Here is a 16,367-nt window from a genome sequence, read left to right on the forward strand (position 1 = left end):
TGGCACTTCACGTGATGGACAGGCTTGCTTCCAGTTGCTGGGTTCCTTCCTTCTCTACCATCACGTGGCCTTATGGGACTCACAGCAACTTACTTAACCTCTCTGTGACTGTTATCCTTGTTCGGGGATCAGAATACCAACCTTATGAGATCATCGTAAGAATGGAAGAGGATAATTACGCAAAGCAACTAACACCATGCGGGCACGTCACTCGAGCTGCACAGACATCGGCCACTGTCACTAGTGACACCTACTGTGTGCCCAGGGTGGAGCTGGGTTTGGTGGAGATGGGTGGTGGGAGGAGCTGGGTTGGGGGCTGGAGAGATTCGGGAGGACCTCACGGAGGAGGTGGGATGAGCGCTGGCACTGAGAATTTTAGTGGGAACAAAGACGGCGGGTATGTAGGGGGTGTGGGCTGTGCCGAAGACTGAGTCCAGATGGAGATGCAGGGCCAGGGCCTGAGGCATGTGCTTCATTTACCTTCGGTGTCTGAAAGCTGGGAAGGAGGATTCGAGGACTAGGCTTCCTGCTTTATAACAACAACACTAATAGTAGCCGTAGTCAACAGAGGATGCCCTTCCGACACCCACCCAGAACCGGGCAGCATCTCTGATGCTTTCCAGTATGAGCCTCATTGTATCTTCACAGGGATCCCGGGAGGTAGCGACTATGTCATCCTCATTTTACATTAGAGGAAACTGAAACATAGACTGGGTAAGAAATCTGCTCAAGGTCCCGGAACCCAGGAGGAGGCAGAGTTAGAACAGCCTTGAGGCAGCCAGGCTCAGGCCCCATTCTGCTAAAGCCTCTCCAACGAAACCAAATGCACATGAATGAAATATAACCCGATCCTTTGAGAAAGGGTTGAAAATGCAAATGAAGGCAGAGGCAGGCAGCTAAGAGGGGTGTGTGGAGGGGGCTCAGACGGACCCGAGGAACAGGGGACAGGAGTGTCATGTCTTGTATTGAAAGTGGGGGTGGCGGGGGGTGCTGCCTACCTGCAGAGGACTGGTCATGAGGGATGGGGCCCTGTGGGGCCAAATCTCCACATTTTCAAGTGAGAAGGCAGCCAGCGGGTTGTTTCCCATCGGGGGAAAGTTCTTGATTTTCCGATGCTGGCTACGAGCACAACATCTCGAAACCAAGGAACGGGCCCGAGAAGGCCCTCTTCGCTAAGGCTCCTCTCCCTCGGGGGCTGTTACCTTTCCTCCTGATCACCAGGGCCAGCTCCCGCGTGTGCGACTCCCGGCTGGCTTTGATGAACATCACCACTTGGTCATGAGTGTGTTCTGAGATGTCCCGGCCGTTGATTAGCACGATTTGATCCCCTTCGTTCAGCTTAGGAATGCAGGTGTCTGCCTGCACGCAGGGGAAGAGCGAGTTTCTTTCGTTACCATAACATAATCCTCAAGAGGAGAACCTGGTGCTTTCTGAGCCTGGACACTGGAGACTGCGACCAAGTTCTGCTTTTCTCCCCCTGGCATTACCGCCTTTATTTTTATTACAGCCACTGCTATGTTGACATGGTAGCTAGTGGTGGGATTTTAAAGAAGTGCTACTCAGAACCTACATTACGAATGAAAACATTTCAGAATAAAGTGAAAAAGAGTACTGAGGCCATTTCTCTATGGCAGCCAAGCTTCACTTATTACTGTAATGTCAGCATGACTCTAATACCTCTATCTTCTGTTTTTCTAGGTGTTTTGTTAGAAAATGATTTGTCAGCTAAAAGCAAGTATATAGGTATCTTGTGATGGAGAAAGCCTTTGCAAGCATAACCCCCAAGGCACAAACCGTTATGGACAAGAAGCCGTGCAACTGATTGATAGGCTTCTTAATTCATAGAGGCCATAAGCAGTAAGAAAATGTAAAGCACAAGCTTAAAGACAACTTAAGAGTAAAACCCCCAAATGGGTCCCTTTCTTAGGAGGTACAGGGACTCTTTGGTGCTCAATGCTTAAAAAAAAACAAATCATCTCCTAGATGCCTAGAGGCCCAAGACCCACGAGCCCACTTAGAGCTTGTAGAACAGTGAACTCTATGCCCCAGTTGCCTTCCTGTGAGCAGGACTCCTACACTTTAATGTGCCTCCCAGCCACCTGGGGATCTGGTTAAAAATGCAGATTCTGGTCCAGATGGTCTGGGGTGGGGGTTCGAGAATCTGCATTTCTAGTAAGCTTCCCAAGGGATACTGGTGCTGCAGCCTCGGGGGTCACACTGAGCAGCAAGCTTCTGGAAAATGCTTTCTTCCTATCTCTATGCATGCGCTGACACACACTCTATGCTGCCAGTAAAAAAGAAACAGGACACAGAAATAGAAATCTGTTACATTTACGGGAAAACGGATTTGGGAAATTACAGAATACATGTACTTACAGGTGACTCTGGGTTTATCCTTGACACCACGAGAGGCATCTTTTGATCCACTCCTCCCTGTAAACATATACATTAAAAACCACTTGAGTTGTTCACAGCACCAAAGACATGCAGGTATCTCTGACACAAAGGGAGGGCTCAACTTTGACTTAAATGTATTCTACTCCCAAGGGCTGGTGCCTTTTAGAATGATAAGGTTACAGAGGCTATGGGTCTAGTGGGTCAACCAGAAGGCCACTCAGAAGCCTCCCAGTGCCATCCCCACCATCCATGAACTAAAGATGGATTCTGAAGTAGGCTCCTTTCAAAAAATGCAAACATTCTCAGGAAAAAGACTCTAAAAGCCCAGCCCATAAGCACTGCTGGGAGAGGCGCTTACGCTGGAGGGGAGGAGCTGTGTAAAGGTCCCAGACTGTGAGGGCTTCTGACCTCTGAGAACTGGCTGTCAGCGGGGCTGCTGGGCTATCAGAAAGGAGTGTTTGATGGCAGTTGCAGGGTGTGCAGCAAAGATCACCTGCCCTCACTCTGCTTTAAAGCTGATAAACCTTTTCTGGGAAGGGCCAGATATTACTTTTTGTGGCTTGTGGGACAGAGGGCACTCTAGCACCTCTGCCATTGAAATGCCAAAGGAGACATAAACCATTTGTAAATGAATGGGGTGTCTGTGTTTCAATAAAACTTTATTTGTAAGAACAGATGGGATTGGGCCCGTAGGTCATAGTTTGCAGAGCCGGCCTAGAGGGAAACAGAGGAGGTTATGGCCCTGCACCTGAATCCCTGTTCTCTCTTAGCAGTGCTGAGGGGTTCCCATCTCTCCGAGCCTTGTGTTCAGTCAGTCGTGTCCAACTCTTTGCGACTCCATGGACTGATGCTCGCCAGGCTCCTCTATCCATGGGATTCTCCAGGCAGGAGTACTGGAGTGGGTTGCCATTTCCTCCTACAGGGGATCTTCCTGATCCAGGAATTGAACCTGCATCTCTTGCATCTCCTGCATTGGCAGGCGGATTCTTTACCACTAGCACCGCCTGGGAAGCCCCTTAGTCTGCATCTATAAAATGTTTCAAAATACCAACTTCACCACTTAATAAAAGGACTCAATAAGGGGATATGAACAATCCCCTTTATATCCTCAATAAGGGGATATAAACAAGTATATAGAGTAGGCACTTGGTATGAGGCAACTCCTATGGCCCCATTGAAAAGCTCCCAATTCTGAAGGCCAAGCCAATTTTCCTACACAGCCTTAGGTCTATGGCACATTTGTAATGGAAGTTTAAAAGTCATCTAAAGAATGCTTCAGAGCATCACACGTCCTTATAAATTACACACAATGTACCTTTAGATTAAATCCAAATTTCCCATCTTCATCTGGCGTGATGCGGATCAAGACTAAGTAGCCGTCACCATCATTCTGGAAAATGTCAGAAAATCGTCAATTACGTTACTTCTTTCTCCAGTGATTGGTGATAACCTAATTCCTTTGAGTCCTAACCACTTAACTGCCCAAGAGGCAGCCCCACACAGGAAGCCCGGCTGGCTTGGCCCGCTTTGGCCACAGCACCTGAGCCCCGCCCCCCCACCTTGTCACAGTAGTACTGGCTGGAGTCCTCGGCGGAGCCCCCTTTGGTCACCCTGTGGAAGTCCTCTAGGAACTGCTGGTCGACGCCATCTGGGGAGCAGGAGCCTGGAGCATTTGAAGATGGAGACACAGAACTGGATGACTTCTGGGTCAGGCAGCTTTGTGCTGGGCTGTTCTCGGATATACTCCTTCATCGTGGGGGAGGAGGAGATATTTTAATAACTGGATTAATATTCTATCAGAGCACACAATACTGACTGCTGGAGCCTGGCATCTCATGGCTGTCACCAATCCTTAGAACTTTTAGAGGGGCTCTGAAGGTCAAGCCCAGGGCTCGTGCACACCCAGAGTCTACTGGCTGCCCACACCCCCAGCTGGCCTCAACAGCATCAGCTTTTAGTTTTGGGGTAAAGGGGGAGGAGGGCAGGGCAGTACCAAGAACTGCTGACAACTCAGCAGCTTTAGAAGGGTAACAAGGGAGCTGTGCCCAGCTACTCTGGTGCTTAATTATTTAAGCTCACTCAGACGTGTGGGTCTCCACTGTTGAAAGTTTTTCCTTCCATCTCATTCCTGCTCATAACTCTGCTTCACAGGACAGTTTGCTACCCAGAGGAAATGGGACTGACTCTGCACATTCAGGACAATTTATATCAATCCGAGTTTACATTATTCACCTGTGACATCCACTCATCGCCTCCGCTGAGATCATAGGTTTTATTTTTCTCTAATATAGGTCCTTCTGTACCTTGGAGCTGCACAGCCCAATATGGCAGCCACCAGTCACAAGTGGCTATTTAAAGAAGTGAAGATTAGAAAATTCCTCAGCTGTGCCAGTCACATTTCAAAAATGCCCAACAGCCACATGTGGCTAGAAGCTCCTGCACTGGACAAGACCAGTCACAGAAGACTTCCACCACTGCAGGAAGTTCTACTGGATGATGCTGTCTTTGAGAAGTGTCAAAGACCTCTAGGGTCATCTGTTCCATTCCCATGTCACAGATGAAGAAACCGGTTAAGAGGCACTGAGTAACTTGCCCCAGGTCACACAGCTTTCTCCTCACCCGCCGGGAGTCTGATGAACATGAGTCCCTGAGCACCTCTCCCCTCTCCCAGCCACCGGATCTGCTCCTAAGACCATCCTCCCCAACCTCTCAGGGCTGCAAGGATGAACACTGCGTAGCGCACACAACTCCTCTGCATCATGCACACCCACACTAGACTCCTTCCAGGGCCACAGATTGAGCAAAAGATGCCTTCAAAACACCTACAGAATATGGGGCTGTCCTCATGTTGCACAGACTCCTGCACATTCTGACCTCACTTCAGGTTAGTGATGGGAAAGGTGAGCAGACAAAGACAGTGAGACAGACAGACGACAGTCACTGCTGCCTCTTACTAAACCTGTATTTCAGGTCCTTTTCCAGGGTTTTTTTTTCCATTAATGGAGTACCTCTCTGTTTCCCAGAAAGTTTAAATTAGCTTACTTTAAATATAAAATCTGTATTGTTTTACTCATATAAAGTGATTCACAATCACAATTCATCTGAATACAAAATTTCAGTGACAGAGTAGTGTAGAAATAGAGCTATTTGCAAGAGAAGAGCTTGAACTTAAGGTGCTCAAATTGCCGGTTAAGGGGTATTATGGATGGGAAAGCATTTCAGAGCGAGGAGATTTTGGACTTAAAGCTGTGTACTAGTGGGATGTTTTCAGGCTGAAAATAAATGACTTTAGTTAACAGGAAACTAAAAAAAAAATTCTCAAGTAGGCAACTTTTCTGTTTTCATGTTTCTAAGAGCACCTCCTAGTGGCAGAAAGGGAGACATGACGCTACTAAACAAGATAAAACCCAAAGGATTCAGGAAACGCTATTTCCAGCTAGGCGTGGAACTGAACCTCTAACATGAAGCTGCCAACAGCATTCATACTTCAAGTATTTGGAAGAATCTGGAGATAAGAGTGATGGAAACGGTGACGACATGCAAACAGAAGAGCAAGGCGACACAGCAGAAGAGGTCAGGCTTCTCAGTAAAGTGTGATGTATTTTTGTATTCATCATATCTAACTTCTAAATTCTGAATTTTGAAATATGTCATATAGAATTTAGATGACATTCTATAAGGTTTTAAAGTATTTTTCTTTTTCAGTATAATGGTCTATCCAAAACAACCCACAGTACTAAAAATAACATATTCAAAGTCATTATGTCCCCAATCCTATTTTCTAAGTAGGGGCGGAGAGGTTACTTTTAGATGGTAATTTATTAAACATGACAATATTCTTTTTGGCTGAGCCACCACGTACAGACGTTCCCTGCAGGCTGCAGTAACGTTCGGCTCAGCGGGGAAGATGGACAGACAGATGGCGAGGAGGACATCAAATGAGGAGACGCAACGAGAAGGTGGCAGCTGGACACAGCACAGGTATGCCACGAGTGAGTGCCCCAGGCTGAGCAGCCGTCCTCCCTTCTTGGGGCAGGACGTGAGGTGTGACTGAGCGAGAGACAAGGGGGGCCGCTGAGGATTAGGGGGCAACTGTGAAAGGGGCCGAGAAAGGCAGGGAGAGAGACCGGCAGCAAGCCGTTTGTCCCAGAGGCAGGAGAAGGGGCAGCCAGAGCAGTTGGGGACGGACTGGCCACCCCCAGCTCCCGGAGGAGAAAGGGGCAGAGACAGACAGACGGACTGACCGGCAGACAAACGGGTGCTCGCCCTCAGAAGCCGATGCTTCAGAACTGTAAACGCAGTAGGCATCGGAAACAAAAGCCAGGACAGAGTTCATTTCTCTGAAGAGAAGCAAGGTTAAAGAAAAAGTTAAAATGGCAAGATTTACCACGTGATATTTTCTATACCACTCTTTCCTAAACTTTAGGAAATTCTAAAGACCACCCCCCACCGCCCCCAAACCTGTCAGCCAAGCCAAGCTGTGCTCCCACCAAGGGTTTCACAGTTCTCACTGGGGGCGCCTGAGAGGAGGCGCTGGCTCTGGTGGGTGACAGAGTGGGAGCTGTTCCGCATGGCATTTCTCTCCCAAGTCTATGGGCTTCTCAAGCTTGGGAGAGACCCTAGTCCTCTGTCTGTTCCTCCCCAAGGGCACTTAACACGTAGCCAGCCAATCTACATGGATCCTGATGTAAGGCGCACTGAGTAACAGAAAGTGTCTCCGTAGTTCGGGTGTTTGTGATGTGGAGACACTGTTTTATTTCTGCAATACACGCCAAGGGCCCAAGATCAAAACTTCACCTAAGAAGTAGCAGAGGTGGCGGAGGGAAAACGGGTCAGAAATGCTGCTTTCTGAGCTCTGTCTCATCACTAATGGAGTCACAGGTCATCCATCGTCCCCAGGCTGCCCCCCTGGTCATTGTGATACCTCAATAACAAGAAAGCACTGGGTATATTTTGGTCAGTTTGTGCTTGAATTTTCTGAGAATTTCTCACCCACATATACCCTGCAGCAGCACCTACCACAGAGAACTGCTAACGGAGGACAGTTAACCAAAACCTGTCGCAGTAAATCTGTGTGAGTCCTTGGTGTGCAGATCAGATGCTGTGTCTCATGTGATGTGCGGACCTGCCAGGAAGTGGCAGAGGAGACACCCATTATGAAAACTTGGGAGCTTGTCTGGGCATTACCCAAGGGCTGCATCCGCTTTCATGTGACCATGTGTCTGTCTGTCCATCTATCCACATAGTCATTGTATATCTAAGTGCCAGATATCATGCCAGGTCTGGGGGAAGGAGAGGTGAACAGGGTACTATTTCTGCTCTCCAAGAGCTCACTATCTGTTTTAAGGTACAGCGATAAGTCAAATATTATCATCACACTCTAAGGGAGATGCTCAGATGTCTGGGGAGGCCAGGAGAGACTCCACAGAAGAGGGGGCGAAGACAAACTGGTAGCAGTTTAGACAGGTAGTCAGGAGGGAAGAAGAAAGTATTTTAGATAAAACTCTAATTTAAAAAAAAGCAAATCTGCAGCATTTGCAGAGGCATGAAACTTTGAAAAAGCACAGAAAAGAAAAGCAGGGGAGTGATGTGCTCGGGATTGAATTTCAGGAAGATAAGCCTATTACCCTTGTTGAAACTCCAATACTTTGGCCATCTGATGCGAAGAGCTGACTCATTTGAAAAGACCCTGATGCTGGGAAAGATTGAGGGCAGGAGAAGGGGACAACAGAGGATGAGATGATTGGATGGCGTCACCAACTCAATGGACATGAGTTTGGGTAAATTCCAGAAGTTGGTGACAGACAGGGAGGCCTGGCGTGCTGCAGTCCATGGGGTTGCAAAGAGTTGGACACGACTGAGCAACTGAACTGAACTGAGCCCTTGTTAAGGATGGTCTGGAAGGAGGAGGAGAGACCAAAGACAGGAGGATACTTAGAACACTGCTGCAAGCATCCCTTTGAGAGATGATGGCAGTTATACATGGGCAATGCGATGGGGAGGATGGTGAAGGGGTCCATGTCAAGAGATGTTTGCGGGAGAGAAACAACGGGTGAGGAACTGGATGATGCAGGAGCAAGAGAAGTTGTTGAGGATGCTTGACGTTCCAACAGGTACCAAGAGGGTGGTTCTTGAACACGGCCTCACCAAGACACAGGAGCAGCCGCAGGCTGGACAGAAGATGATGAGTTGAGGCTGGGCCAGGCTGGGTTTAAAGTAGTCATCAGACGTCCACATGCAAGCAGCCTGAGACCAAGAGAAGGGCAGGCAAGGTGCAGGGAAAATGAAAACAAAACTCCTGAGAAACCCTGTCGCTGGCTGGTCTCCTGCGGGGAGACACAGTCTGGAAACCAGGCTGTCCAAGACAGCAGGCTGCCCCACGGCAGGAGAGCTGCCCGTCACTGGTTGGGTGACCAGGTGACAAGGCAGAGGGAATTCCTACCCCTGGTGATGCAGCTGAAGAAGGGGATACCTAGAGTTCCTTCCAATGCACAGAAGCTATTTTAAAACATTTTAAAAAACAGTGGTGAAATTCACATGAAGTTTACCATCTTAACCATTTTCAATACACTTCACGCTACAGATCAGTGTATTCATATGGCTGTACGTACAGAAGTTTGGAAATAAAAGCCGACAGCTGCCCCGTGTCCCCGGAACAAGGCAGGCTCTGGAGAAGGAAATGAGAAAATGGCCAAGACATCATGGGGGCCGAAAAGTTCATCAAACACAACCCTCATCTGCCCTCAAAGTTGTTTTCCTCCAGCTTTCTGCTCTGCAAAGTCGTTTTCTCCTCTGGGGCACTCCCCCTCTTTTTTTAATTTCTTCCCTGGGTGGCAGGTTGTTTTTGTTTTTGGAAACTTCCTTCTCTGCAGATTCTGGCCTTGGCTCTGAAGCAAGGCAAGGAACACAGAATGGCTGAGGGGTAACAAGAGGACCGCCTGCTCGGGCACAAAGCAAACTGCCAAGGACTCGTAACTATAATCATAAACTTTGCCGCGCTGCTATAAATACGCCACAAACCACAGTGACTCATCCGCGAGGACAATGTTCAGAGAGTCGGAGCTATGCCTCTGGGTTGAGAGCCAAAGTTGAATCACTCTTTTCTTCCTTTCTCTCCTTCTTCCTCTTGTTTACATGGGTACAGAACACTGCACGTCATCCTTCTTTCAAAAGGAACTCTCCTTGCTGTCTGTATTCATCTGATATCTCTGACAGGATATTTCTTCTTGCCTCTTAACACGCCAATTTGCTATATAAAACATGTTCAATGCTTCTTAAACATTTTGCAAATACTGCAGCTGACCCTGGGAGTCCGTGGATTCAGCTAATTGTGGATCAAATTAAATCCAGAGTTATGAAGGATCAGGGCTTCCCTGGTGGCTCAGGGAATCCTGAGAGAATTTGCTTGCAATGCAGGAAACCTGGATTCTATCCCTAGGCTGGGAAGATCCCCTGGAAGGGGGAATGGCTACTGACTCCAGTATTCTTGCCTGGAGAATTCCATGGACAGAGGAGCCTGGCGGGCTACAGTCCACGGGGTCACAAAGCGTAGAACATGACTGAGCGACTAACACTAACACACATGAAGGACCAACCATACTTCACCATTTTACGAGAGATTTGGGTGTCCATGGATATTGTACCTTTGAGGGTCCTAGAATCAATCCCCCTGAGGTACTTTGGGATGACTGTACTCACTGAAAAGACCACCACAGTTTTTTCACCAAGTACAGACCAGCCTTCCCTTCCTGCTTTGGGCAATGGAGGACCAATGGAGGCCTGCTGCCTCTGAAAGCTCAGCAGAAGGTGGCTTCCTGCCAGTGGGACGGGGTCCCCTACCTATGTGACGTGCTAGGGGCTGAACTTGTTTCAACTGTTCATCCCACTTGCAAAGTATAGCTGCTAACTGGACTCAGTGAGCTGTCTACTGTGGCTCACTTGGCAAAGCCATGGCGAGGTAGGCTGCCTCTGAATCACCATTATTTGCTACTTTTAATGGTTCACTGCAAAATAGTGTCCCAGGATGATACACCTTCCTAGGTCTCACAAAGGAGTTTCAGGAAGAATTGATGGGTGAGCAGGGCCAGGAATTACTTAAACCAAACAGGGCTTGAGGAAGTCAATTTTCAATGGAGTTTTAATAAACTTAAATTCAAACAGCCACGTGTGTGTGGCTGTCCTGGCCTGTGAAGGTCTGGATGCTCTGTAATTCCATTGTGGGGTCACAGACCGCACTTAGGAAGATCTGAGGTAGGACCTGTAATCAGGCTTCTCAGAAACCGCTGTTTTCCTAAACTCTCTTCTCCTTTCATCAAACGGACCGAGCCCCACAGTGTGCTGATGAAGGTTGATAATGTGCTATTTGCTCAGGTGGCCTGAGGTCCCTGAAAGCAAAGACTTGTCTACTTCACCTTCACGTTCCCTCAAGGAGCAGCCAAGGGTATAGAAAGTGCACTCAGGACCCAGCAACGAGTAGAGCCCTTTAAGACGTCCACGTACCCACAATGAGCAGAGGACATCCACGTATTCGTGGACAGGATCCATCTCTTGTCCACCTGGCCACCCTGGAAGTGTGCTATATCTGTGTCGTCCCATTTGGTAGCCTCTATCTACATGTTGGAGATCCAACCAGTCCATTCTGAAGGAGATCAGCCCTGGGATTTCTTTGGAAGGAATGATGCTAAAGCTGAAACTCCAGTACTTTGGCCACCTCATGCGAAGAGTTGACTCATTGGAAAAGACTCTGATGCTGGGAGGGATTGGGGGCAAGAGGAGAAGGGGACGACAGAGGATGAGATGGCTGGATGGCATCACTGACTCGATGGACGTGAGTCTGAGTGAACTCCGGGAGTTGGTGATGGACAGGGAGGCCTGGCATGCTGCGATTCATGGGGTCGCAGGGAGTCGGACACGACTGAGTGACTGATCTGATCTGATCTACAGGTGGTCCAGAGCACTCGAGATGATGTTTGTGTGACTGAGGAACTGAACTTACATTTTATTTTATATTCAATAATTTCAATCTGAATAACCACACATGACTAGAGGCTACTGTACTGGACAGTGCAATTCCATGATGGGACTGCAAACCACAACAGGGGGGTCTGACACGGAGGAAGGTGTGACTGGGCATCTCAGAGCCCTCAGTCAGCTCCTAAACCTCCTCCTTCCTTCACCAAAGCGACATAGCCCCTGACAGGCTCATACTGGCTCAAGTCATGCTCGCCTGGGCTCCTGCCTTGTGGGACATGCACAACCACTGTGCCCCACAGAGGAACTCACACCCTTCCACTGTAGCCTCAACGGCGCTGTAAATTGGAGCAAGAGTTAGCGATCATTTCAACAGAAGCATCATCCAAGCTCAGGTCACAAGGAAATAATGACCAGAGGATTATTCAGCCAGAGGTGTTAAGAACACAGATAAGCTGGAAACCATGTTTGCTGCGGTCAGCGACAACAGAGAGAGAGCAATCTCACACTTAAGTGTGAAGTGAGATCCGTGATTCACCTGCGATGCCGAGAGAATGGTCAGGATGCATTTAAGGCTTTAATCCTAGGAGTTAGAGTGGTAAAAATTTACAGATTAACCGAAGTGCGTTCTTTTAATCCTCTGCTGTCAGGGGAGGCATCGTATGTTTCTACATTTTGGGCACAGCATGGGGCTAAACAGAATGGATACCCAATGACCATGGTTGACTTCCTAAAAAAAAAAAAATGATCCATGCCCATCACACTTTGTCATTTATGATCTGTGTCTTATTCCCTTCAAAAAATGATTTGAGAGAGCTTACTCTAAAATGTGCAGACATGGTAGAACAGTGAATTCATTAAGACCAGAGAAAAAATAAGACTCATTAATAAGACAGAGAAGAAAGCTTAAGGACTATGTCAGAAATCTGGGCTCTGCGAAGCTAATGCAACGGAGTCTGACATGCAGCTCTGAGCTCCTTGCTAGTCAAGCGAACAGGGAACAAGTAAATCAGATATTATCTTACTGAATAATAAAAGGACTCAAGGCAGTATTTTAGGAGAGACATATTTTTTCCTGATCTTGAAATGTGAAGGGAGTTTGTCACAAAAGAAAAAAAAAGGACTATGGGGACATAAAAGAATTTGATGCAAACTGTCCTTGACAAAAATTTAACAAAGAAAATCCGAGATGCTGAGATGTTCTCTGCGCGTGTTTTTTTTTTTCCTTTATTCTAAATATTCATTAAAAACCAAAGCGAACAAATGCCCTGAGGACAGACTGTGGATCTGAGAAGGTTTTCTGTGGGCAGAGAGAAATGAGCACACTTTCAAGGGTGGGGAATCTTGCAGCGGACGAAGGCTGACAATCTAGAGACATACTGCTCTAGTCAACATGCCCTCAACCTCTGGTGTATGGAATGGTTTAAACTGCGTTTTGCTCATCAACTGGAGAAAACACCATTCAGGAGAGCTAATGGGTGTGTGGACGGTAGGTTGCTGTCACTGACAAAAAAGCAGGGCGAGCTAATGACCCCAGGCACACAGCTCTTGGGGGAAGGGAGTGGACTGATGTTCTCAGCCTGGCAGAGAGCACCCCAGGGAGCTGGCTGCTGGCTCTAGCCTCTGCCTCCTCTTAAATGGCCATGGGGCCTGTGCAAATTCCTCAACAGCCCCAACCAAGGGACACAGGAAAGACAGGAGCACAAGTTTCTTACTCTCGGTGCGGGCTTCGGTTCTGAGAGACCTCGGAATCACTGTCTTTAGGGGACAGGGAGCCCTTGTAGGTGTAGAACACATCTTCGGTCTCAGTGATGTATGTCATCTCGTTGGCAAGGTTGTCTGCAGAAGAGTGCCGTGGCTTTCGGATCTCGTGCCGGAGCCGAGGACTTCGCCTGGTGGGGAAAGGTGCAGAGCGAAGCGCTGAAAGCAGATTCTACTTCAGGGTTCTATCAGACATCAGTGATCTAACCTCTGTGCCCTGACCGTCCCAAGGGTGGCTTTGCTGATGCTGCTGGAATTTAAGAGCCGGTTAACCGCCTTACTATACCAGAATCCAACCAGGAGCTGCGTGGTCCCAGAGACTCTGAGCCCAGTGGTACGGCCCCTCAACTTTATAAACCGGCAGATAAGACTGGTTTGTGCCCTTTGGGAAGCTGTTGAGTGTTGGTTTAGAGGGAGTTATTCTTCCAAGAGCACTTAAGGTAGGTCTCAATGCATAAGGAGGCCAAATTGGCTGCTCATCAGACAATTTTTCTGATTCATTTGTGCAGTATAAATAGAAGGTTCAGAAGCTAAAGTAAGGTGTTTTTTTGGGGGGCAAAATTTGAACCTTCTTCCAACTATATCCCCTAATGTCAATTTCACTTGATCCAAGATGAAATGTTTGCTTTTCAAGATAGATCTACGTGGCATTGAAAGTGAAAGTGCTAGTTGCTCAGTCATGTCCACCTCCTTGCAACCGCATGGACTGTATTAGCACCGCTCTGTCCTTCCAATAGCAGCAGTAGCTGTGCGCCGTGAGGCAAGTCACTCTACCTCTCTGAGCCTCAGCTGTACCCATCTGGCTCCTGACAATGAAGCAAATGAGGCAATGTTCTCAGAATGCCTGGGGTGACACCTGGGGCAGCACCGAGGCACTAGCGGCTCCTGTGATCGGCAGCTCTAGGCGGCTGAACTTTCTTAAATTTCATTGTCCTTGCTTTTTCATCTTGCCCTTCCTTTTTGACCACTTCTCCTTGGGGCTGTCAGGGCCTCCACTTTTGCAATCCCTTTGGGCCTGGAGGATCAATACACGGTGCCCAAAGCTGAGCAGAAAGGCTCGTGACTCCTCCGGAGAGGACCTATAAATAGCAGTGAGAGCCAAAGCCCGCTGTTTTCCTGAATGTTGTCCTGGCCTCTGCTGCTAAGAGACTTGCAGACAAATTCAGCTGCTACTTTATGGAACACATGGACCACTATAGGATGAGTGCTACATTTCAGGAACCAAGAATCCATCTACTCGGTCATGTTATAACTTTCCACCACTAAACACCATCACCATTCCTGCCCAGAGGATCTGGCCCCAGCGGAGTCTCCTTTCCCAGCAGTCCTGCACAGCCACTCCCTTTCTGCCTGCCTGGTAGAATGTTTCTTAGTCTTGGTAGATCACTCCTTAAGAATTTATAGGTGCACCCTATCAGGAAATGAACAGAAAGCCATAATCCTATTTTAGGGCAGAGTTGAGCCAAGGTTTCCAGCTTGGTTCCCCCCTCCCCCCATAACATCTGGCTGTTTTGGAGGCATTAAAAAAATGGCCTGATGTCTCTAAGGAACATTATACTAACAACAATAATAATAAAATAATACTAACAATAACAACAATTCTACCTGATCCTTTCTGTATAGCTTACAAAGCACTTGTACATTGTTAGTTCATTCAACCCCTTTACAGATGGAAAGACTGAGACCAGAGAGATAAACAAATTTGTTAATGAACAGAAGAGCCAAAATCTGAGTCCAGGTGTTCCAGCTGCAAGCCCAGTGCCCTTACCCACTCCACCAAACTGCCAATTCCCTCCTTTTAAGCCAAGTCCATCAACTTAGAAGTTGGTAGGCTACTTTCCAACGAGCATTTGCTACTGTTGCTGAGGGTCACACATCCTCTGTCAGTTGTATTACATACCTTTACCATGTTTTCTCAAAGTTTATTTTGTTTGCTATTAATGGGAAACATGAGATTAAATAAAAGTTAAACATGCTTCTTTATCACAGAACTTCTCAAAACCTGAATATACTAATGCATAATACAATTTCAAGAGGGGCACTTCAGTAGGCTGCAGTGCTCCAATTTATTTAGACCAAATAACTTTTTAAAAAAGAACATCCCAGGGACTTCCCGAGTGGTCTGGTGGTGGGGTGCAGGTTTGATTCCTGGCTGGGGAACTAAGATCCCACATGCCTTACGGCCAAAAAAACCCAAAACATAAAACAGTAGCAACGTTGTAACAAGTTTGAAAGACTTAAAAAAAAAAAATATATATATATATATAAAAATAACATCCAAACATCATACACTAAAAAAAATGTCTAGCTATACTTGTGCATCTCATAAAAAGTTACTTCTGCAATAGTCAAATATGCAAATATAAACTCTCATCATAGACCATCTATAGTTAGGTTTTTATTTTTACTTAGTTTTTAAAAGAAATAAAGTGTTTACTGGTGGACAGCACCAAACACAGAAAGACATACCAGTTGGGAGTAATAGGTGGAGACCGGGACGGTAGACTCTTGGTTTCTAAATGTTCCACCGATAAAGATCTCTGCATGGCTGGGTTCCACACCATCCCTCCAATCACCTTTTTGCAATACTGGTTATTTACAGACCTGAAAAACCAGACGCAGGTTCACTTTTTACACTGACATGTTCAACGAGATGGAAGTGATAGCCTAAACGAAACGAACAGTCTGCACACGCTCCCTGCCTGACGCAGGGCCAGTTAACACTTTGATGACCCCGGCCAAGGTTCCCGGGAGTGGAGGCACCTGGGCCAGAGATTCCTTTCTGGGCCGGCTTTCCCTGACGTTATTTCTTTTCTTTGGGTGAAAAAATATTTTCTTGTCCTTACTCCTGCAAGCAACAAAACTGCTTTCAGAACATAACCACACCTTACCAGATGAGAAGGAATTTCAGGATTAATGTTGGAACACCGTTCAAGGAACTTGAAGGAATTCTCACTTTTACTCACACTGGCATGAGTACACACATTCACCATCCTTCCCGGGGTTCTCTGTCATTCGAGCTGGCAGCAGCTGTCACCGTAAATCACTCAGAACTCTTTAAGAGCAGACCTGAGAAAATATGCTTAGACAGCACAGTTTTGGGCTGTGTTCTTTGAATGTGCCACCCTAAAGGTTACTTTCGGATTTCATTTATACCTGCGTAATTTAAATCTCAGCTCTCTAGACCCCTCAGAGTATGAATTATTTGAGAGGATGGAGTTGGAAACTAGTTTCCGGAA

At 47.2% G+C, this 16,367-nt stretch overlaps 1 protein-coding gene across 5 annotated transcripts in view; it reads right to left on the reverse strand.

The window, feature by feature from the left end:
* Positions 1 to 16,367, reverse strand: part of PTPN3 (protein tyrosine phosphatase non-receptor type 3) — a 167,423-nt gene that overhangs the window by 30,905 nt on the left and 120,151 nt on the right. For 2 of the 5 annotated variants that reach the window (XM_010808232.4, XM_005210499.5), the window contains exons 13-19: positions 15,598 to 15,732; positions 13,083 to 13,259; positions 6,642 to 6,737; positions 3,957 to 4,143; positions 3,713 to 3,787; positions 2,377 to 2,433; positions 1,203 to 1,359 (exon numbers count right to left, since the gene is read on the reverse strand). In XM_010808232.4, the coding sequence (XP_010806534.2) occupies positions 1,203 to 1,359; positions 2,377 to 2,433; positions 3,713 to 3,787; positions 3,957 to 4,143; positions 6,642 to 6,737; positions 13,083 to 13,259; positions 15,598 to 15,732 (884 nt within the window). The remainder of the gene's footprint in view (positions 1 to 1,202; positions 1,360 to 2,376; positions 2,434 to 3,712; positions 3,788 to 3,956; positions 4,144 to 6,641; positions 6,738 to 13,082; positions 13,260 to 15,597; positions 15,733 to 16,367) is intronic. The other 3 variants (XM_024995600.2, NM_001205687.2, XM_059889024.1) reach the window with 2 other exon arrangements.

This window comes from Bos taurus, chromosome 8, assembly GCF_002263795.3.
Source record: "Bos taurus isolate L1 Dominette 01449 registration number 42190680 breed Hereford chromosome 8, ARS-UCD2.0, whole genome shotgun sequence".
Taxonomy (NCBI): domain Eukaryota; kingdom Metazoa; phylum Chordata; class Mammalia; order Artiodactyla; family Bovidae; genus Bos; species Bos taurus.